Genomic DNA, 24366 nt, shown 5'->3' with positions numbered 1-24366 from the left:
AAGATTACGTGTCCATTACGGCGCAATGGGTTAATGTGTTGGATGCATGGTCCACAGGGGACAGCCTACTAAGTCTGTCTGCAGTCCCTAATTCAAATTGTCCTCCACTGTCTAAATCGGAGCTTCCACCTTCTGGCTTTCGGCCTATAGTATCAGATATGAAACTGCATTTGGCCTTCAACTTTGGTTACGGCCTACTAACGGTGTCTGCCCCTCCCTGGTGTTTTTCCTCAACTGAATAAAGCTGAGCTTCAACCTTCTGGCTCTCATTAAGTGCTGTTATTTTAAAAATTGGTGGTTAGGGCCTACTAACGGTGTCTGCCCCTCCCTGGTGTTTTTCCTCAACTGAATAAAGCTGAGCTTCAACCTTCTGGCTTTCGACCTATAGTATCAGATATGAAACTGCATTTGGCCTTCAACTTTGGTTACGGCCTACTAACGGTGTCTGTCTGTTGTGAAATTGGATTTTGGGCTCCCCCGGTGGCCACTGGTGGAATTGAACTGGTGTGCATCATCCCCTCTGTTCACCTGTTTCCATCAGGATGTGGGAGTCGCTATTTAACCTTGCTCCTCTGTCACTTCCATGCCGGTCAACATTGTAATCAGAAGCCTTTCTGTGCATGTTCCTGCTGCTAGACAACTCCCAGCTAAGTTGGACTTTAGTCCTCGTTTGTTTTTGCATTTTGTTCCAGTTCACTGCTGTAGTTTCGTTTCTGTGTCTGGAAAGCTCTTGTGATCTGAAATTGCCACTCTGATGTTATGAGTTAATACTAGAGTCTTAAAGTAATTTCAGGATGGTATTTTGATAGGGTTTTCAGCTGACCATGAAAGTGCCCTTTCTGTCTTCCTGCTATCTAGTAAGCGGACCTCAATTTTGCTAAACCTATTTTCATACTACGTTTGTCATTTCATCTAAAATCACCGCCAATATATGTGGGGGCCTCTGTCTGCCTATCGGGGAAACTTCTCTAGAGGTGAGCCAGGACTATATTTTCCTCTGCCAGGATTAGTTAGTCCTCCGGCCGGCGCTGGGCGTCTAGGGATAAAAAACGTAGGCAACGCTACCCGGCTACTGTTAGTTGTGCGGCAGGTTTAGTTCATGGTCAGTTTAGTTTCCATCCTTCCAAGAGCTAGTACCTTTGTTTGCTGGGCTATGTTCTCTTGCCATTGAGAACCATAACAGTTTGACCGGCCCAAAAAGGGTTAAATTAATTGACAGAGAAAGGAGAGAAAAGAGAAGTCTGCTGAAGATTTTTTTTTTTTTTTTTTTTTTCCCCTTCCCTTCAGTTCTGAGTGTGCTTGTAATTGAATCTCTTGCAAGTCTGCCTATATTGCAGCCTTTCTCTCTCTCTCTCTCCTTCTAATCCTGGAATGGCTCTGTGTTCACCTGTTTAAAATGGATATTCAGAGTTTAGCTGCAGGTTTGAATAATCTCACCACGAAAGTTCAAAATTTACAAGATTTTGTTGTTCATGTTCCTATATCTGAACCTAGAATTCCTTTGCCTGAATTTTTCTCGGGGAATAGATCTTGCTTTCAAAATTTCAAAAATAATTGCAAGTTGTTTTTGTCCCTGAAATCTCGCTCTGCTGGAGATCCTGCTCAGCAGGTCAGGATTGTGATTTCCTTGCTCAGGGGCGACCCTCAGGATTGGGCTTTTGCATTGGCTCCAGGGGATCCTGCGTTGCTCAATGTGGATGCGTTTTTTCTGGCCTTGGGGTTGCTTTATGAGGAACCTCAGTTAGAGCTTCAGGCGGAAAAGGCCTTGATGTCCCTATCTCAGGGGCAAGACGAAGCTGAAATATACTGCCAGAAATTCCGTAAATGGGCTGTGCTTACTCAGTGGAATGAGTGCGCCCTGGCGGCGAATTTCAGAGAGGGTCTCTCTGATGCCATAAAGGATGTTATGGTGGGGTTCCCTGTGCCTGCGGGTCTGAATGAGTCCATGACAATGGCTATCCAGATCGATAGGCGTCTGCGGGAGCGCAAACCTGTGCACCATTTGGCGGTGTCTACTGAGAAGACGCCAGAGAATATGCAATGTGATAGAATTCTGTCCAGAAGTGAACGGCAGAATTTAAGACGAAAAAATGGGTTGTGCTTCTATTGCGGTGATTCAACTCATGTTATATCAGCATGCTCTAAGCGTACTAAGAAGCTTGATAAGTCTGTTTCAATTGGCACTTTACAGTCTAAGTTTATTCTATCTGTGACCCTGATTTGTTCTTTATCATCTATTACCGCGGATGCCTATGTCGACTCTGGCGCCGCTTTGAGTCTTATGGATTGGTCCTTTGCCAAACGCTGTGGGTATGATTTGTAGCCTCTTGAAACTGCTATACCCCTGAAGGGGATTGACTCCACCCCATTGGCTAGTAATAAACCACAATACTGGACACAAGTAACTATGCGGATTAATCCGGATCATCAGGAGATTATTCGCTTTCTTGTGCTGTATAACCTACATGATGTGTTGGTGCTTGGATTGCCATGGCTGCAATCTCATAACCCAGTCCTTGACTGGAAAGCTATGTCTGTGTTAAGCTGGGGATGTAAGGGGAAGCATGGGGACGTACCTGTGGTTTCCATTTCATCATCTATTCCCTCTGAGATTCCTGAATTCTTGACTGAATATCGTGACGTTTTTGAAGAACCTAAGCTTGGTTCATTACCTCCGCACCGGGAGTGCGATTGTGCCATAGATTTGATTCCGGGTAGTAAATACCCTAAGGGTCGTTTATTTAATCTGTCTGTGCCTGAACATGCTGCTATGCGAGAATATATAAAGGAGTCCTTGGAAAAGGGACATATTCGTCCTTCGTCATCTCCCTTAGGAGCCGGTTTTTTCTTTGTGGCTAAGAAAGATGGCTCTTTGAGACCGTGTATTGATTATCGGCTTTTGAATAAAATCACGGTTAAATATCAATATCCGTTGCCACTGCTGACTGATTTGTTTGCTCGCATAAAGGGGGCCAAGTGGTTCTCTAAGATAGATCTCCGTGGGGCGTATAATTTGGTGCGAATTAAGCAGGGGGATGAGTGGAAGACCGCATTTAATACGCCCGAGGGCCACTTTGAGTATTTGGTGATGCCTTTTGGTCTTTCAAATGCCCCTTTAGTCTTTCAGTCCTTTATGCATGACATTTTCCGTGATTATTTGGATAAATTTATGATTGTGTATCTGGATGATATTTTGATTTTTTTGGATGACTGGGACTCTCATGTCCAGCAGGTCAGGAGGGTTTTTCAGGTTTTGCGGTCTAATTCCTTGTGTGTGAAGGGTTCTAAGTGCGTTTTTGGGGTTCAAAAGATTTCCTTTTTGGGATATATTTTTTCCCCCTCTTCCATCGAGATGGATCCTGTCAAGGTTCAGGCTATTTGTGATTGGACGCAACCCTCTTCTCTTAAGAGTCTTCAGAAATTTTTGGGCTTTGCTAACTTTTATCGTCGATTTATTGCTGGTTTTTCTGATGTTGTTAAACCATTGACTGATTTGACTAAGAAGGGTGCTGATGTTGCTGATTGGTCCCCTGCTGCTGTGGAGGCCTTTCGGGAGCTTAAGCGCCGCTTTTCTTCCGCCCCTGTGTTGCGTCAGCCTGATGTTGCTCTTCCTTTTCAGGTTGAGGTCGACGCTTCTGAAATCGGAGCTGGGGCAGTTTTGTCGCAGAGAAGTTCCGATTGTTCCGTGATGAGACCTTGTGCCTTTTTCTCGCGTAAATTTTCGCCCGCCGAGCGGAATTATGATGTTGGGAATCGGGAGCTTTTGGCCATGAAGTGGGCTTTTGAGGAGTGGCGTCATTGGCTTGAGGGGGCTAGACATCAGGTGGTGGTATTGACTGACCACAAAAATCTAATTTATCTTGAGTCCGCCAGACGCCTGAATCCTAGACAGGCGCGCTGGTCGTTGTTTTTCTCTCGGTTTAATTTTGTGGTGTCCTACCTGCCGGGTTCTAAGAATGTTAAGGCGGATGCCCTTTCTAGGAGTTTTGAGCCTGACTCCCCTGGTAACTCTGAACCTACAGGTATCCTTAAGGATGGAGTGATATTGTCTGCCGTTTCTCCAGACCTGCGGCGGGCCTTGCAGGAGTTTCAGGCGGATAGACCTGATCGTTGCCCACCTGGTAGACTGTTTGTTCCTGATGATTGGACCAGTAAAGTCATTTCTGAGGTTCATTCTTCTGCGTTGACAGGTCATCCTGGAATCTTTGGTACCAGGGATTTGGTGGCAAGGTCCTTCTGGTGGCCTTCCCTGTCTCGAGATGTGCGAGGCTTTGTGCAGTCTTGTGACGTTTGTGCTCGGGCCAAGCCTTGTTGTTCTCGGGCTAGTGGATTGTTGTTGCCCTTGCCTATCCCGAAGAGGCCCTGGACGCACATCTCGATGGATTTTATTTCGGATCTTCCTGTTTCTCAGAAGATGTCTGTCATCTGGGTGGTGTGTGACCGTTTCTCTAAGATGGTCCATTTGGTTCCCCTGCCTAAGTTGCCGCCTTCTTCCGAGTTGGTTCCTCTGTTTTTTCAAAATGTGGTCCGTTTGCATGGTATTCCGGAGAATATCGTTTCTGACAGAGGAACCCAATTCGTGTCTAGATTTTGGCGAGCATTCTGTGCTAGGATGGGCATAGATTTGTCTTTCTCGTCTGCTTTCCATCCTCAGACTAATGGCCAGACCGAGCGGACGAATCAGACCTTGGAGACATATTTGAGGTGTTTTGTGTCTGCAGATCAGGATGATTGGGTTGCTTTTTTGCCTTTAGCGGAGTTTGCCCTCAATAATCGGGCCAGCTCTGCCACCTTGGTGTCTCCTTTTTTCTGTAATTCGGGGTTTCATCCTCGATTTTCTTCTGTTCAGGTGGAATCTTCGGATTGTCCTGGAGTGGATGCTGTGGTGGAGAGGTTGCATCAGATTTGGGGGCAGGTAGTGGACAATTTGAAGTTGTCCCAGGAGAAGACTCAGCTTTTTGCCAACCGCCGGCGTCGGGTTGGTCCTCGGCTTTGTGTTGGGGACTTGGTGTGGTTGTCTTCTCGTTTTGTCCCTATGAGGGTTTCTTCTCCTAAGTTTAAGCCTCGGTTCATCGGCCCGTACAAGATATTGGAGATTCTTAACCCTGTGTCCTTCCGTTTGGACCTCCCTGCATCTTTTTCTATTCATAATGTTTTTCATCGGTCATTGTTGCGCAGGTATGAGGTACCGGTTGTGCCTTCCGTTGAGCCTCCTGCTCCGGTGTTGGTTGAGGGCGAGTTGGAGTACGTTGTGGAAAAAATCTTGGACTCCCGTGTTTCCAGACGGAAACTCCAGTATCTGGTCAAATGGAAGGGATACGGTCAGGAGGATAATTCTTGGGTGACTGCCTCTGATGTTCATGCCTCCGATCTGGTCCGTGCCTTTCATAGGGCTCATCCTGATCGCCCTGGTGGTTCTGGTGAGGGTTCGGTGCCCCCTCCTTGAGGGGGGGGTACTGTTGTGAAATTGGATTTTGGGCTCCCCCGGTGGCCACTGGTGGAATTGAACTGGTGTGCATCATCCCCTCTGTTCACCTGTTTCCATCAGGATGTGGGAGTCGCTATTTAACCTTGCTCCTCTGTCACTTCCATGCCGGTCAACATTGTAATCAGAAGCCTTTCTGTGCATGTTCCTGCTGCTAGACAACTCCCAGCTAAGTTGGACTTTAGTCCTCGTTTGTTTTTGCATTTTGTTCCAGTTCACTGCTGTAGTTTCGTTTCTGTGTCTGGAAAGCTCTTGTGATCTGAAATTGCCACTCTGATGTTATGAGTTAATACTAGAGTCTTAAAGTAATTTCAGGATGGTATTTTGATAGGGTTTTCAGCTGACCATGAAAGTGCCCTTTCTGTCTTCCTGCTATCTAGTAAGCGGACCTCAATTTTGCTAAACCTATTTTCATACTACGTTTGTCATTTCATCTAAAATCACCGCCAATATATGTGGGGGCCTCTGTCTGCCTATCGGGGAAACTTCTCTAGAGGTGAGCCAGGACTATATTTTCCTCTGCCAGGATTAGTTAGTCCTCCGGCCGGCGCTGGGCGTCTAGGGATAAAAAACGTAGGCAACGCTACCCGGCTACTGTTAGTTGTGCGGCAGGTTTAGTTCATGGTCAGTTTAGTTTCCATCCTTCCAAGAGCTAGTACCTTTGTTTGCTGGGCTATGTTCTCTTGCCATTGAGAACCATAACATCTGTCCCTCCCTGGTGTTTTTCCTCAACTGAATAAAGCTGAGCTTCAACCTTCTGGCTCTCATTAAGTGCTGTTATTTTAAAAATTGGTGGTTAGGGCCTACTAACGGTGTCTGCCCCTCCCTGGTGTTTTTCCTCAACTGAATAAAGCTGAGCTTCAACCTTCTGGCTTTCGGCCTATAGTATCAGATATGAAACTGCATTTGGCCTTCAACTTTGGTTACGGCCTACTAACGGTGTCTGCCCCTCCCTGGTGTTTGCCCTCAACTGAATAAAGCTGAGCTTCAACCTTCTGGCTCTCATTAAGTGCTGTTATTTTAAAAATTGGTGGTTAGGGCCTACTAACGGTGTCTGCCCCTCCCTGGTGTTTTTCCTCAACTGAATAAAGCTGAGCTTCAACCTTCTGGCTCTCATTAAGTGCTGTTATTTTAAAAATTGGTGGTTAGGGCCTACTAACGGTGTCTGCCCCTCCCTAGTGTTTTTCCTCAACTGAATAAAGCTGAGCTTCAACCTTCTGGCTCTCATTAAGTGCTGTTATTTTAAAAATTGGTGGTTAGGGCCTACTAACGGTGTCTGCCCCTCCCTGGTGTTTTTCCTCAACTGAATAAAGCTGAGCTTCAACCTTCTGGCTTTCGGCCTATAGTATCAGATATGAAACTGCATTTGGCCTTCAACTTTGGTTACGGCCTACTAACGGTGTCTGCCCCTCCCTGGTGTTTGCCCTCAACTGAATAAAGCTGAGCTTCAACCTTCTGGCTCTCATTAAGTGCTGTTATTTAAAAAATTGGTGGTTAGGGCCTACTAACGGTGTCTGCCCCTCCCTGGTGTTTTTCCTCAACTGAATAAAGCTGAGCTTCAACCTTCTGGCTCTCATTAAGTGCTGTTATTTTAAAAATTGGTGGTTAGGGCCTACTAACGGTGTCTGCCCCTCCCTGGTGTTTTTCCTCAACTGAATAAAGCTGAGCTTCAACCTTCTGGCTCTCATTAAGTGCTGTTATTTTAAAAATTGGTGGTTAGGGCCTACTAACGGTGTCTGCCCCTCCCTGGTGTTTTTCCTCAACTGAATAAAGCTGAGCTTCAACCTTCTGGCTTTCGGCCTATAGTATCAGATATGAAACTGCATTTGGCCTTCAACTTTGGTTACGGCCTACTAACGGTGTCTGCCCCTCCCTGGTGTTTGCCCTCAACTGAATAAAGCTGAGCTTCAACCTTCTGGCTTTCGGCCTATAGTATCAGATATTAAACTGCATTTGGCCTACTAGTGTGGTTGGGCCCTTAAAACAGTGTCTGCTGCTCCTGGGTTTGCTACTCCACTGAACAAAGCAATGCCGCCTGTTTAGTCCTGTCCTGTTATAATTTTGAACTGCATTTAGCCTACTTTATTCTTTGGCCCTATATCTGTTTCCTCCTCATCCTGCCCATTGCCCAGCCACTGCTAGATGAGTCTGCTGGTACATTGACCTAGACCACTACATTCCCCTTGCACTCTACACAGCCAGAATCTGACCCTGCTGAAAGTAAGGTTCCCCTTCCCGCATGTTATACCACCTTACACAGGGACAAAGAGGAAGGTGCAGATGAAAGTGCAGGTTCCTTCATCAGGTGGGGGGGGCATACTCGTTGGCGACGCCACTGGCACAGGGCCCCTCAGAGTACGCAAAAGTGTCGCTGCTGGTGGGAGGCGCCCCCGCCGTGCAAACACACCGCTGTACTTTGAGGGGCCCTGTGCCAGTGCCAATGCGAACAAGTGTGCCCCCCTGCTTGCTCAGGATCACAGCACTTGCAACGTTGAAATACTTTCCTCTCCCTGCTCCACCGCCGTGACGTAGTCCGCATTTCCTGGGCCCACTAAAACCTTGAACCAGCCCTACCCCCCACAAATTTGCCAAATGACCCCCAAGTTCCATTGAACAACTATTATTATAAAGTTAATTAAGATTGACAAGCTTCAGAAACAAGAATGGATGTTTTTGGCATTAAAATGGGCACTGTAGGTGTTTTCCTGGCCTCCACTCACTGCCGACTATGCTTCCCCATTGACTTGCATTGGGTTTCGTGTTTCGGTCGATCCCCGACTTTTAGCGATAATCGGCCAACTGCACTCGACTCGACTCTGGACAAAGTCGGGTTTCACAAAACCCGACTCGATCTTAAAAAAATGAAAGTCACTCAACCCTACCCCTCACCTCTCACCTCCAAACTGTATATATTGACATGCAGGTCTTTGAAATGCAAATGTCTCAACACCTTTATATATTCTATCTGTTGCTGCATTCCTGAGTACTTAACATTTTAATTCATCTTTAAATGAGGTATAAAGTGTTGTGAACATGACAGATCACTTAACGAGCCACTGCCTCCTGAGCTTGTTTCCCTGCTCGGCACCATCCTCTTTAGCTAAAAATCTCTAGATGTAGTAGCTCCTTGAAAATTCTTAAGTGCACTTAATTCAAAGTGAACTTAATGCCTGATTTGCATATGAAATAGAATGCTGATTACTCAGGAATGCAGCAGCAAATAGAATATATAAAGGTGTCAATTAATTTTTATTTCAAAGACCTGCATGCCCATAAACGCAGTTTAGGGTGGTGATCTTACTGACAGGTTCTTTTTAAGAAGCATTGTATACATTTTATCTTCTGACATTGTGTATACAGCTACACTTTTTGCCTGAATTTTCTCTTTGTTATGAATATATTTAAAAATGTTTTACTTACCTTGACATAAGCTATTATCTGTAGTACCACTCATCTGGAAGCCAGGATCACAGCTACAGTGCTGAGTGTGATCTACTCTGGTGCAGCTGGCTTTGCGACTTAATACAGCATCATTGACTACTGGTGAGTCGGATGGTGCTAAACAGATGAATTGAAAAATAAATAAATAAAAAGGGATTGTGTGGGATTAGAAATACATGGCTGCTTTAGTGTAGAAACCGTTTCAATCCACTAGGCTATGTCTGATACTACAGATTATTAATATTCAACAGAATTTTATGAAGCTGATATACCGGATATGCCCAAGGCCTTTAAAATGCTCTATATCTACAAAATACACATCACATATTAATATAGCATAATACAGAAATGTTCTATACCTGTAGGTGTTTTAATCTGGCAGTTGGTTCCTCTCCATTCTGGAGGACAGTTACATTTGTATTGATTTGTTCCATCCACGCATGTCCCTCCATTTATACAAGGTTGGCTACTGCAAGGCCTGATGTCTACAAGAAAAATACTATAAATCAGTTTCATGTTAGTAAAGTTGTCAGCAGGGTGACGCTGAAAGTTTCTTAATGCTAATTATTAGCGTTCAACCAGTAGCTGTGCTACTGGTGAGGCTGAGGGTACAATCGACTCCTAAGCCTACTTGTATAGACACCCCTCCTCACATGTAAAGCGCCATGGAATAAATGGCGCTATAACAATAAATAATAATAATAATAAATATAGACGAGCCCACCAGGAGCAACCACCAGTCTTAATTGCATTGGCATGCATAACATGCTTATACAGTTAAACTCTGCAGTAGTGCAGGGAGCCATGGTTTTCATGTTCCATCACTCTCTGTTCTGTATGCCACATCTCATTTTAGACCTGTGGACTACAGAATGGCAGGGGAATGCACAGAATGTCACAGGGTTTTCTTATCCTTTGTATGCTGTGATTATTACTGTATAAGAGATGACTCAGGGCCCAGGGTCAATACCAATTAGTAATGGGCGAACTCGATCAATAAAGTTCAGGGTCCGTACCGAACACCTACTGTTCGGGCACTAACCCCGAACACAGACTTCTCCAGGAAGTCCATGTTACTTTTCGGGTTCAGCAGCTGAGGCTCTGATGATCTTACCACCAGTCAGAGAGCTGCGATTTATCTGACAGCCAGCAGCTGTGACTGGTGGTAAAAAGTTTACTTCTGGTCACAGAGGCATCAGTTGATGAGAGAGTATTACTCTTGCTTTTATTAGCAGCAGCAGGCGTAAGCTGATAGGAGTAGTACTCTCTCATCGGGTGATGTCTCTGTGACCAAAGGTAAACCTTTTACCCCCGGTCACAGCCCCTGACTCGCATTGTCATTTCAAAGCATGGGAACCGCAGCTCTCTGACCGCCGGTAATAATCTTACTGCCGATCAGAGGCAGTGTTTGCATCACTATCATGCAGATGACAGCATGGCAAACAACAGTTGTCTGGGCCCTCCATTCATCTGAATGGGGTCCGTGTTCGGGTTCAGGTACTGTTCTGATACCCGAACCAAACTTTTTTAAATATTTGCCTGCACCTGTAAGACCTGAACATCAGAGGTTCGGCCATCACTGTTACCAATATATTCAGTATAGGAACTGAGGGGGCATTATTATGCAAGGTGGAATTCAGGGAACATTATTAAAGTATGTTGGGGGCTCAAGAGGCAGTATTACTATATGGGTGGGACTAGGGGGCTTTACTATATGTAGGGAAATCAGTGGGTATTATTACTTTTATTAAGACCCTTATGAACTAAACCCATAGCTATACTTCTGCGTTCAATGTAAGAATATAAATGTTCTACAATTGAGAGTATCAAACGCATCAAACTAATAATACCATGTTTACTTCTAATATTGTTTTGATTGGTGAGGCTAATTTTAGAGAATGTAGTTGATTCAAATCATTAAAGAACAAGTAAGACTTTATTGCCATATACCCTACTATAGAGAAAGAGGAGTGACATCACAAGCCAGCTTGATAAAATACGTATGTAACCTCTTTTTGACTATTGCCACCAAATACCAACCAGATCGTTGATCTGACTTGACACAAATACTACTGTCTAGAGACAACCTTGGACCACACATAAGTAATTTGCCAGTGAGATAGGAAATCTTTAGAAATATTTGCCCTAGTTTTAGACACATATGATCTTTGTGTGGTGCTTTAGTAAAAATCATATGGGTGTCTAGTAATAATAGTATTCTCCATGGTGTAACAAATTGCGTCAACTCAATGATTAGCTGCATAAAGCATTAAAAGAACACCGTTTTGTGCATCCGCATGGTCACTTGCATACATGTAATAATTCATGCATTTTGATTGGATGTTTGATTTTTTTATGAAGAAGGATGTGCAAATATACTACAAAGCCAAACGGACAAGCAGCTGAGGGTACACGGTTCAAACAAGTAGTGTGTGAGGTAGTATATGTAGTGGCTTGTTATTAGGCACAGGAATATCGGTCAGTAGAACCAGTAGAGTATGTTTGGATTTGAAGGATTTTGCTGAGATATCAGTAAAGATTAAAAATTTTCCACACCATATAGATCCGCAATTGTGAAGAATCTGCACTGCAGCCAAAGTAACAGATTATTCTCTAGATATTTTAGCTAGTGCTCAATGATAAATATTTTCATGCTGTAGTAAAAAATATGCAAATGAAAATTTATGTTAACATAGTCTTGTCAGAGAAACTTAAATTTGGGAAAAAATAAGTCATTCATTTTTGCATTCTGAATAATAGCTTTGGTACAGTTTATATATCTCGGTTATGATGCAGGATTTTGGCTACCTTAAAAGCAATATCTGGTTAACTTAAAAATGAAACATGTAGCTGGAATTGTAATCACTGCTGGGGCCCAGGCAATACATACAGTTCTTACAATTTATAAATTTTCTTTGAGACTATAAAATAAAAACTAATGTTTAGAAAGCATATACTCCACTCCAACAGTGCAATTGATTCCACAGATGACCCCAATAAAGAGGTGCAGAACTTAGCAGGATTGGCATGTGATAATACAGAATAGTAATAAATATATTTATAAGACAATATTCTTACTTTGGATCACATTTTAGGTGATTGTGAAGATTATAATACACGCTTCTTGAAACACACTGGGAACAAAACATGGTCGAGTTCCTAAACTTTGTAATTTGTTGTATTCTTGTAGAGTTCTTGCCATTCTGAGATAAGTAACAATGACATACTAACTCACCTAAGTGAAAATCAACAGGGAGGAACAAATGCTTTGGTAGCTATTAGTGATGGGCGAGCACTAAAATGATTAAGTGCCCATTGCTCGGGTAGAGCAAATTGGAATGCTCGGGTGCTCAACCCGAGCAATGAGCCCAATGTAAGTCTATGGGAAACTCGAGCATTTTACCGACGGCCCCCTGGCAGTCTGCAGAGGGACTATAAATTGCAGAAATCAATGGGAACAGTGCTCAAATGACATGGGAACATCATGGGGAAGACCCCTGGAAGCATGTCTGACTCCCAGGTCACTGCTGTGAACAATGTTGTCAGAGTCTTACGCCACTTTTACAGACTCATAATAAAACATACAAATACGAAACCAAAATGGATTTTCCCAGGAAATATGTTAAGGAACATCCTTTCCAGGGTAATTACTTGTATATAAGGCAAAATAAATAACCGAAAACAAAAATGCTCCTCCACACCTTGGGCTAAGTTCACACGTAGCGTTTTTGATGCGTTTTTGAACTTTAGCATTGCTTTCAACCAAGACAAATGCATTAATTGGGAAATATCATTTTAACATTTTACAACCTTATCTGGCCATGTGGTGTGTGACACATCGTCAGACACATCCTGTTTCATTTATGAAGGGGGGACTCTGAAAGTCACAAAGCCTATTTTTATAGGACCATTTACTATTCTTAAAGGGCCAGCAGTTGGCCCTCACTATTCTTAGAGAGCCATCAGCCGGCTATGCTTTGTTGTTCCCATTATTAAACAGTGGGTCTCCTATACTGTTAATGCGTATGCAGTGAGTGGCAGGGCTGCCCAAAATTTGGACACACACCTATACCCCTTTGAAGAGATGTACAGGAGGGCCTCCTGAATATAATGTTCCCATTATTAGGAAGTGTGTCTCCCATATTGTTTGCCTATGCAGTGAATGCAAGGGCTGCCAAAAATTTGGACTTACTCCAATGCCCATTGGAAGAGATGTAGAGGAGGGCCTCATGAAAAAAATGTTCCCATTATTAGGAAGTGGGTCTCCCAGTGTTTGCCTATGCAGTGAAACAACTGCTGCCAAAAATTTGGAGGAACTCCAATACACCATTGGAAGAGACGTGGAGGAGGGCCTTATAAAAATATGTTCCCATTAGAAAGGAGCGGGTCTCGGAGACTTGTAATGCCCATGCACTAAGAGTATGGGCTGATAAACAGTTACCCCTGGGGGGTATACATGAACATACTGTATACCACTTTTTTTCTACAGGCATCATAAACACCCTTTAAAAAAATTATGTAGGTGTTGCGTCACAGACCACGGTCACCCTGGTGATATGGTGGTGGAGGATGAGCCTGAGGAGAAGGAGGAGGACAACAGCAAATAGCCAAAATCAGGAAGCGTATACCCATGTGTGGGTGTGAAGAGGTGCATGGGAATAGACCTCCCAAAAAAAGACACTGGATTTGAGTTTATGTTACACTGCTATAATTCGGTGGTGTTGAGAAGTCTGGCCCAATCCAGCCCTTGTTCATTTTTATACGACTCAGCCTGTCAGCATTTTCAGTTGACAGGCGGATGCACTTATCAGTTATAATTCCACCAGCAGCACTAAAAACCAGCTCTGACAAAACGCTAGTGGCAGATTAGGCCAGGACCTCCAAGGCATAGAGAGCCAGTTCATGCCACGTGTCTAGCTTGGATACCCAATAATTATAAGGCACAGAGCAATCACGGAGGACGTTGGTACGGTCAGCAAGGTACTCTCTCAGCATCTTCCCAAACTTTGCACTCCTTGTGCGAGTACCCCGCTCCTCAGGGCCTGTGCGATGGGAGGGTCTGAGAAAGCTCTCCCAGAGCTTTGACAGTGTTCCCCTGTCTCTGTTGGATTGGAGTTGTGTCTCTCTCTCCTGTACTCATTGGTTTTTAAACAAACTGTGATGTCTGCCGCCAGCATTTTCAGATGGGAATTTTTTTTAATAATTCTGCAACAAGGGCATTCTGGCACTGCCCCATTTTAGTAGGCCTGTCCGCCTTGGGAATAAGAGATAGAAAGTTCTCCTTGTAGCGTGGGTCTAGAAGTGTCACCAACCAGTAATGACGGTTACCCAAAATTTTGAGAACGTGAGGGTCACGGTAAAGGCATCGTAACATAAATTCAGCCATGCGTGCCAAACTTCTAACAGGCAAGACTTCCGTGTCCTCACCAAGAGGATGACTGACCATGCTCTCCTCCTTGTCCTCGTCCTCCTCCTCCCTGTCCTCAGGCCATCCATGCTGAACAGACGGCATGACAGTTGTGCAGGTAGTACCATCTATAGCCCATGAAACTAGCTCCAGTTCATGCTCCTCCCCCTCCTCCTCCTCCTTTTCCTCATTGTCACCAAATCCACATTAAGATGAAATGAGGCTGGGCTGTGTGTAATCACTTTGTATTGTTCCTTGCTCCATTTCATCGTGCTCCGCCTGCAATGCATCCTCTTTGATTGTGAGCAGAGAGCATTTCTGAACACAAAGAAGCGGGATGGTGATGCTAATTATGGCATCATCACCGTTCACATCTTGGTGGAGTCCTCAAAGTTTTGAAGGATGGTACATATGTCTGACATCCATGTCCACTTCTGAGGTCTTATGTGTGGAGTCTGAACTGTACAACGACGGTCTTGTTGATGTTGGTAGTCAACAACTGCCCTCTTCTTGCTCACAAATCCTTTCCAACATCTGCAGTGTTGAGTTCCAATGCGTGGAGACATCACACACCAGTCGGTGAGCCGGAAGCTGCAATCTCTGCTGAAGCACGGCAAGGGCGGTGGAAGCAGTAGCTGGCTTCCTAAAATGGGCACACAGGCGGTGTACTTTGACAAGCAGACCAGCAGCTCCGGGTAGGTTTTGAGAAACCGCTGAACCATGAGGCTAAGAACATGGGCCAGTGTCATGATCTCTGCAGGCAGAGATCATAGCAAGCCTATAGAGGGACAAGCTCTCGGAAGATGGAACTATACTGACCATGAACTAAGCCTGCCGCGCAACTAGAAATAGCCAGGTAGCATTTCCTATTTATAGCTAGATGCCCAGCTCTGGCCTAAGACCTAAATAGCTAGCAGAGGGAAATATAAGACCTGGCTCACCTCTAGAGAAATATTCCAAAGAAGACAGTAGCCCCCCACATATAATGACGGTGAGTTCAGATGAAACAACAAACGCAGCAGGAAAATAGTCTTAGCAAATTTGAGGTCCGCTTACTAGATAGCAGAAGACAGATAGTATACTTTCATGGTCAGCAGAAAAACACTAACAAAACACCATCCAGAGATTACCTTAAACTCTGGCATTAACTCATAACGCCAGAGTAGTAATCCCTGATCAACGAGAGCTTTCCAGACACAGTAACAAAACTTCAGCTGTGAACTGGAACAAATAGGCAAAACAAAACATGGACAAAAGTCCAACTTATCTAGTAGTAGTCTAGAAGCAGGAACAAGCACTGAGAGGCATCAGATAACATTGTTGACCGGCAAGAAACCACCAGAGAAATGAGCTTAAATAGCGACACCCACTACTGATGGAACCAGGTGAAACAGGAAAGAGGATGACAAGTCCAATTCCACAAGCGGCCACCGGGGGAGCCCAGAATCCAAATTCACAACAGTACCCCCCCCTCAAGGAGGGGGCACCGAACCCTCACCAGATCCACCAGGGCGACCAGGATGAGCCCTATGGAAGGCACGAACAAGATCAGAAGCATGAACATCAGATGCATTGACCCAAGAATTATCCTCCTGGCCGTAACCCTTCCAGTTGACCAGATACTGGAGTCTCCGTCTGGAAACACGAGAGTCCAAAATTTTCTCCACAACGTACTCCAACTCACCCTCAACCAACACCGGAGCAGGAGGCTCAACTGAAGGTACCACAGGTACCTCATACCTGCGCAATAACGACCGATGAAAAACGTTATGAATGGAAAAGGACGCAGGGAGGTCCAAACGGAAAGAAACAGGATTAAGAATCTCCAATATTCTATAAGGGCCGATGAACCGAGGTTTAAACTTAGGAGAAGAGACCCTCATAGGGACAAAACGAGAAGACAACCACACCAAATCTCCAACACAAAGCCGAGAACCAACACGACGATGACGGTTGGCAAAACGCTGAGTCTTCTCCTGGGACAACTTCAAATTGTCCATAACCTGCCCCCAGATGTGATGCAATCTCTCCACCACCGCATCCACTCCAGGACAATCCGAGGATTCCACCTGACCGGAGGAAAATCGAGGGTGAAACCCCGAATTACAGAAAAACGGGGACACCAAGGTGGAAGAGCTGGCCCGATTATTGAGGGCGAACTCTGCCAATGGCAAAAAAGCAACCCAATCATCCTGGTCAGCAGAGACAAAACACCTCAGATATGTCTCCAGGGTCTGATTAGTCCGCTCGGTCTGGCCATTAGTCTGAGGGTGAAAAGCAGATGAAAAAGACAAATCTATGCCCATCCTAGCACAGAATGCCCGCCAAAATCTAGACACAAATTGAGTACCTCTGTCAGAAACAATATTCTCAGGAATACCGTGCAATCGTACAACATTCTGAAAAAACAGAGGAACCAACTCAGAAGAAGAAGGCAACTTGGGCAGAGGAACCAAATGGACCATTTTAGAGAAACGGTCACAGACCACCCAGATGACAGACATCTTCTGGGAAACAGGCAGATCTGAAATAAAATCCATCGAGATGTGTGTCCAAGGCCTCTTAGGAATAGGCAAGGGCAACAGCAGTCCGCTAGCCCGAGAACTACAAGACTTGGCCCGAGCACAAACGTCACATGACTGCACAAAGACTCGCACATCTCGTGACAGGGAAGGCCACCAGAAGGATCTTGCCACCAAATCCCTGGTACCAAAAATTCCGGGATGACCTGCCAATGCAGAAGAATGTACCTCAGAGATGACTCTGCTGGTCCAATCATCCGGAACAAACAGTCTATCAGGCGGACAACGATCCGGTCTATCCGCCTGAAACTCTTGCAAGGACCGCCGCAGATCAGGAGAAACGGCCGACAAAATTACTCCCTCCCTAAGGATACCTGTGGTTTCAGAATTACCAGGAGAGTCCGGGTCAAAACTCCTAGAAAGGGCATCTGCCTTAACATTCTTAGAACCCGGTAGGTATGACACCACAAAATTAAAGCGAGAAAAAAATAAAGACCAGCGCGCCTGTCTAGGATTCAGGCGTCTGGCAGTCTCAAGATAAATCAAATTTTTGTGGTCAGTCAATACCACCACCTGATGCCTAGCCCCCTCGAGCCAATGGCGCCACTCCTCAAACGCCCACTTCATGGCCAAAAGCTCCCGATTCCCAACATCATAATTCCGCTCTGCGGGCGAAAATTTGCGAGAAAAGAAGGCACAAGGCCTAATGACGGAGCAGTCGGAACCTTTCTGCGACAACACTGCCCCAGCTCCGATCTCCGAAGCGTCAACCTCAACCTGAAAAGGCAGATTCACATCAGGCTGACGCAACACAGGGGCAGAGGCAAAACGGCGCTTAAGCTCCTGAAAGGCCTCTACAGCATGAGGGGACCAATTAGCAACATCAGCGCCTTGTCTGGTCAAATCAGTCAGTGGTTTAACGACATCCGAAAAACCAGCAATAAATCGGCGGTAAAAGTTGGCAAAGCCCAAAAATCTCTGAAGACCCTTAAGAGAGGAGGGCTGAGTCCAGTCACAAATAGCTTGCACCTTGACGGGATCCATCTCAATGGAAGAGGGAGAAAAAATATACCCCAAAAAGGAAATTTTCTGGACCCCAAAAACGCACTTAGACCCCTTCACACATAAAGAATTAGACCGCAGAACCTGAAAAACTCTCCTGACCTGCTGGACATGAGAGTCCCAGTCATCAGAAAAAATCAGAATATCATCCAGATATATTATCATAAATTTATCCAGAAAATCGCGGAAAATATCATGCATAAAAGACTGGAAAACTGAAGGGGCATTAGAAAGACCAAAAGGCATGACCAAATACTCAAAGTGGCCCTCGGGCGTATTAAATGCGGTCTTCCACTCATCCCCCTGCCTGATCCGCACCAAATTATACGCCCCACGAAGATCAATTTTAGAGAACCACTTAGCACCCTCTATACGAGCAAACAAATCAGTAAGCAATGGCAATGGGTATTGATACTTAACAGTGATCTTATTCAGAAGCCGATAATCAATACATGGTCTCAAAGAGCCGTCTTTTTTTGAGACAAAGAAAAACCCAGCTCCCAAGGGAGAAGAAGATGGACGAATATGTCCCTTTTCCAAAGACTCCTTTATATATTCCCGCATAGCAGCATGTTCCGGCACAGACAGATTAAACAAACGACCCTTGGGATATTTACAACCCGGTATCAAATCTATGGCACAATCGCACTCACGGTGCGGAGGTAACGACCCAAGCTTGGGTTCGTCAAAGACGTCTTGATAATCAGAGAGGAACTCAGGGACTTCAGAGGGAATGGACGACGAAATAGAAACCAAAGGTAAGTCCCCATGAATACCCTTACATCCCCAGCTCAACACAGACATTGCTCTCCAGTCCAAGACTGGGTTGTGAGACTGCAACCATGGCAATCCCAGTACCAAATCGTCATGTAAATTATACAGCACCAGGAAACGAATAATCTCCTGGTGATCCGGATTGATACGCATGGTTACTTGTGTCCAGTATTGTGGTTTATTATTAGCCAATGGGGTGGAGTCAATCCCCTTCAGAGGAATAAGAGTCTCCAAAGGCTCTAAATCAAAACCACAACGATTGGCAAAGGACCAATCCATAAGACTCAGAGCGGCGCCAGAGTCAACATAGGCGTCCGTGGCAATGGATGACAAAGAGCAAATCAGGGTTACAGACAAAATAAACTTAGACTGAATGGTGCCAATGGAAACAGACTTATCAAGCTTCTTTGTACGCCTAGAGCATGCTGATATAACATGAGTAGAATCCCCACAATAGAAACACAATCCATTCTTCCGTCTAAAATTCTGTCGCTCGCTCCTGGACAGAATTCTATCACACTGCATACTTTCTGGCGTCTTTTCCATAGACACCGCCAGATGGTGCACCGGTTTGCGCTCCCGCAGACGCCTATCAATCTGAATAGCCATTGTCATGGACTCATTCAGACCTGCAGGCACAGGGAACCCCACCATAACATCCTTAACGGCATCAGAGAGACCTTCTCTGAAAGTTGCCGCCAAGGCGCACTCATTCCACTGAGTAAGCACAGACCATTTACGGAATTTTTGGCAGAAAACTTCAGCTTCGTCTTGCCCCTGAGATAGTGCCATCAAAGTTTTTTCTGCCTGAAGTTCCAAATGAGGTTCCTCATAAAGCAAGCCCAAGGCCAGAAAAAACGCATCCACATCGCGTAACGCAGGATCCCCTGCTGGCAATGAGAAGGCCCAATCTTGAGGGTCACCCCTGAGCAAGGAAATCACAATCCTAACCTGCTGAGCAGGGTCTCCAGCTGAACGAGACTTCAGGGACAAATAAAGCTTACAATTATTTCGGAAATTCTGGAAGCTAGCTCTATGCCCTGTGAAGAACTCCGGCAAAGGAATTCTCGGCTCAGATACCGGAGCATGTACCACAAAATCTTGTAAATTTTGTACTTTCGTGATGAGATTATTCAAACCCGCAGTTACACTCTGGAGATCCATTATTGTCAGGTGCACACAGAGCCATACAGAGATTAGGAGGAGAGAGAGAAAAAAGACTGCAGCAAGGCAGACTGGAGGAAAAAAAAAAAAAAAAAAATTCCAGCAGACTTCTTATAACTCTCCTTTCTCAACCTGGGTCTTTAACACTTTATTGGCCGGTCAAACTGTCATGATCTCTGCAGGCAGAGATCATAGCAAGCCTATAGAGGGACAAGCTCTCGGAAGATGGAACTATACTGACCATGAACTAAGCCTGCCGCGCAACTAGAAATAGCCAGGTAGCATTTCCTATTTATAGCTAGATGCCCAGCTCTGGCCTAAGACCTAAATAGCTAGCAGAGGGAAATATAAGACCTGGCTCACCTCTAGAGAAATATTCCAAAGAAGACAGTAGCCCCCCACATATAATGACGGTGAGTTCAGATGAAACAACAAACGCAGCAGGAAAATAGTCTTAGCAAATTTGAGGTCCGCTTACTAGATAGCAGAAGACAGATAGTATACTTTCATGGTCAGCAGAAAAACACTAACAAAACACCATCCAGAGATTACCTTAAACTCTGGCATTAACTCATAACGCCAGAGTAGTAATCCCTGATCAACGAGAGCTTTCCAGACACAGTAACAAAACTTCAGCTGTGAACTGGAACAAATAGGCAAAACAAAACATGGACAAAAGTCCAACTTATCTAGTAGTAGTCTAGAAGCAGGAACAAGCACTGAGAGGCATCAGATAACATTGTTGACCGGCAAGAAACCACCAGAGAAATGAGCTTAAATAGCGACACCCACTACTGATGGAACCAGGTGAAACAGGAAAGAGGATGACAAGTCCAATTCCACAAGCGGCCACCGGGGGAGCCCAGAATCCAAATTCACAACAGGCCAGGCATGGTATGTGTGTGAGCTTGCCTCGCCTCAGAGCCGCCACCAGGTTCCAGACATTGTCACTCGCGACCATGCCTGTCTGTAGGTTCAGCAGTGTCAGCCACAGATCTGCCTGCTCTTTCAGAGCTGTCCACAACTCTTCAGCATTGTGCGATTTGTTGCCTAAGCATATTAGCTTCAGCACAGCTGGTTGCCACTTGATTGAGGCAGTGCTGCAGTGCTTCCAGATGTGACTGATGTGGTCATTTCGTAAATGGAGGCTGAAGAGGAGGAGGAGGTACAGGAGCTGTAGACTGTGGGGGCAAGCCTGATTGACATAGGTGTTATGGACCTGGTGGTTAGGAGCACCCGGAATGACCTGATGAGTAAACTAGTAATCGGAACAAGCTCTGGGAAAGTGGGAACTCTGCTGACCGCAAACTCTACTCCTATCACATACACTAGAAATAGCCGTGGAGCGTACCTAACTCTCCCTAGACGCCTCTTCACAGCCTAAGAGCTAACTACCCCTAAAGATAGAAATAGAGCCTAACTTTGCCTCAGAGAAATTCCCCAAAGGTAAAGGCAGCCCCCCACATATATTGACTGTGAGTTAAGAGGAAAGTCACAAACACAGGAATGAAACAGGTTTTAGCAAAGGAGGCCAGACTTCACTAAACAGTCAGAGGATAGAAAAGGGAACTTATGCGGTCAGCACAAAAGACTACAAAAAACCACGCAGAGTAAGCAAAAAGACTCCCCACACTGACTCACGGTGTGGAGGTGCCACTCTGCACCCCAGAGCTTCCAGCTAGCAAGGGAATATCATGATAGCAAGCTGGACTAGAAATTAGCAGTACTAAGAAATATATTCAGGAAGCAGTAACAACAAATGAACTAGCAAAGACTTAGCTTCTGCTGGAGTAGACAGGTCCTCAGAGAAGTCCAAGAGAGATCTGAACCAATACTGATACATTGACAGCTGGCATGAAGTAACAATCTGAGTAGAGTTAAATAGGGAAGCCAGCCTAACAGTAAACGAGGTCAGCTGAGAAAGCAAACCTCAGAGACCAGCAGTTCCGCTCAAAGCCACCAGAGGGAGTCCAAGAGCAGAACTTACCAAAGTACCATTCATGACCACAGGAGGGAGTCCGAGAACGGAATTCACAACACATAGGGCCCGCAATCCTCTGCATCGGGAAGACACATTCCATCCCAAGGTCTGACTGGGTCCTGGCTTCCACTGTTAACCCAGTGAGCTGTCAGCGAGAGGTACTGTCCCTGCCCACAAGCACTTGTCCACGTGTCCCTGGTTAGGTGAACTTTCAAAGTAACTAAATTGTTGAGGGCATGGCTAATGTTGTGGGACATGTGTTTGTGTAATGCGGGGACAGCACTCCGGGAGAAATAGTGGCGGCTGGGGACCAAGTACCGTGGGACGGCCACTCCGTCTCGCAGAAGGCTTTGGTCTCCATGAGCCTAAAAGGCAACATTTTGATAGTAAACATTCGCGAAATGTGTGAATTTAGCAGTGTGGCCTGTGGGGCATTGGCTGCGTATTTGCGCTTGCATTCCAATGACTGAGGTATGGACAATTGAACGCTGCGCTGGGACAAGGACATGGACGAGCTTGCTGATGGTGCTAGTTGAGTGCGTGCAATGACAGGTGCAGGGCAGGAGGCATCTTCGCATGCATCATGGATAGTGTTGAGCGATACTTTCCGATATCGGAAAGTATCGGTATCGGAAAGTATCGGCCGATACCGTCACAGTATCGGAATCCAATCCGATACCGATACCCGATCCCAATGCAAGTGAATGGGACGAAAATATCGGAATCAAAATAAACCCTTTATACACTTGTAGGTTCATTCTACATGAAGGAAAACAACTAAGAATATTGTAGGATGTATTGGGGGACGTGGCGGAGATATTAAAGGGACAGAGGTTTAGCCCAATGTAATAGAATAGCAGGATTTTTTATTTTTTTTTATGAAGTTCGGCGTTAGAAAGAATTTGACTATGTTTTTTTTTTTTTTTTTATGTCAGATATTGATGTTTCACTACTTCCACGCCCTTCACCTTCTTTTTTACTTCTCCCACGCTTTCTTCTTAATTATCCTCATCATCAGCTTCTTTGACATCAACTTCTTCACCTTATTCATCTTCTTCTTCATCTTCTACCTATTATTTTTTGGGTTACATTGTTCATATTCTTTTTATTTTACTATTATCTTCATCATATTCAACTTCTTCATCATATTCTTATTTGTGACAGGCATTCCCGTAGTTGTTATCTATAAAAGTTTGAAGATTACACCTTCCGTTCTGCCTGTCACAAAACAGTTACATTTGTCCGCGTTCAGTTTGGCCTGCAGCATCAGGCTTTATCCAGGGGCACCACGAGGAGGAACGGACTCACCCCCATACACTGCTTAGTCTTCTTCTGCTTATAATTTACATAATATTTTTTGCTCTGATATTTTGTGTTATGCTTAATGTCCTTCTGCTCTTTGTTCTGCAGCCTCTTGTTCTTCTGCTTCTCGGTCTTCCAGGTCGTCGTCATCTCCAGGGTCGTCGTCTCCGGGGTCGTCGTCATCGGGGTGGTCTTCAGGGTCGTCGTCTCCGGGGTCGTCGTCATCGGGGTGGTCTTCGGGGTCATCGTCTCCAGGGTCGTCGTCATCACGGTGGTTGTCGTCTCTGGTGTCGTCGTCATCTTAGGGGTGGTCTTCTGGGTCATTGTGTTTAGTCTCTTGAACTTGGAAATGTAGCAGAAGGTACAAGAAGGCTGAGAAAATGCCGAGAACCAGCTGATGGAACTGGAACTCGGATGGCTACCCGAAGGTCCAAGAGCCAATGGAACTACCGAGGACCAGCTGACGTTACTGGAACCCGGTTACTAAGCAGGAGGTACCTGTGCTGAAAGCACTACCAAGGACCACCTGACGTTGGTGGAACTCGGATACCCAGAGGGAGGCACCTAAGCCAAAGGCTCTGCCCGGAACCAGCTGACGGTACTGGAACCAGGATGGGGAGCAGAAGGTACAAGAGCAAAAGACACTGCCGAGAACCAGCTGACGGTGCTGGAACCCGGATGGGTAGCCGAAGGTCCAAGAGCCAATGGAACTACCGAGGACCAGCTGACGTTACTGGAACCCGGTTACTAAGCAGGAGGTACCCGTGCCTGAAAGCACTACCAAGGACCACCTGACGTTGGTGGAACTCGGATACCAAAGGGAGGCACCTAAGCCAAAGGCTCTGCCCGGAACCAGCTGACGGTACTGGAACCAGGATGGGGAGCAGAAGGTACAAGAGCAAGTGTCTGCGTGGCTTTTGCAGGACACGATGCCGGCTGCACAGCAGGGGAACAGCTGGCGGTGCTGGACCCCACTGACACATTGGCGAGGTGTTTTTCTCTGTGCAGCTAGCACATCTGGGCCCCAACTGGCGGTTTGTTAGAGCCCAGGGTCAGCAGGAGGAGGAGCAGGAGGAGGAGGAGCAGGGGGAGGGGAGTGTAGGCCGAAGCCTGCACTGGCGGCAGCTTTGGGTCTGTTGTGTCTGCGTGGCTTTTGCAGGACACGTTGCCGGCTACACAGCAGGGGAACAGCTGGCGGTGCTGGACCCCACTGACACATTGGCGAGGT

The 24366-nt window shown here is 45.6% G+C and overlaps 1 protein-coding gene across 1 annotated transcript in view; it reads right to left on the bottom strand.

The window, feature by feature from the left end:
• FBLN7 (fibulin 7) overlaps positions 1 to 24366 on the bottom strand; it is a 399951-nt gene that overhangs the window by 78477 nt on the left and 297108 nt on the right. The window contains exons 4-5 of the mRNA XM_077283147.1: positions 9286 to 9411; positions 8906 to 9043 (exon numbers count right to left, since the gene is read on the bottom strand). Of these exons, the coding sequence (XP_077139262.1) occupies positions 8906 to 9043; positions 9286 to 9411 (264 nt within the window). The remainder of the gene's footprint in view (positions 1 to 8905; positions 9044 to 9285; positions 9412 to 24366) is intronic.

Source organism: Ranitomeya variabilis, chromosome 2 (genome assembly GCF_051348905.1).
Source record: "Ranitomeya variabilis isolate aRanVar5 chromosome 2, aRanVar5.hap1, whole genome shotgun sequence".
Taxonomy (NCBI): Eukaryota; Metazoa; Chordata; class Amphibia; order Anura; family Dendrobatidae; genus Ranitomeya; species Ranitomeya variabilis.
This window is presented reverse-complemented; position numbering and strand designations above follow the sequence as displayed.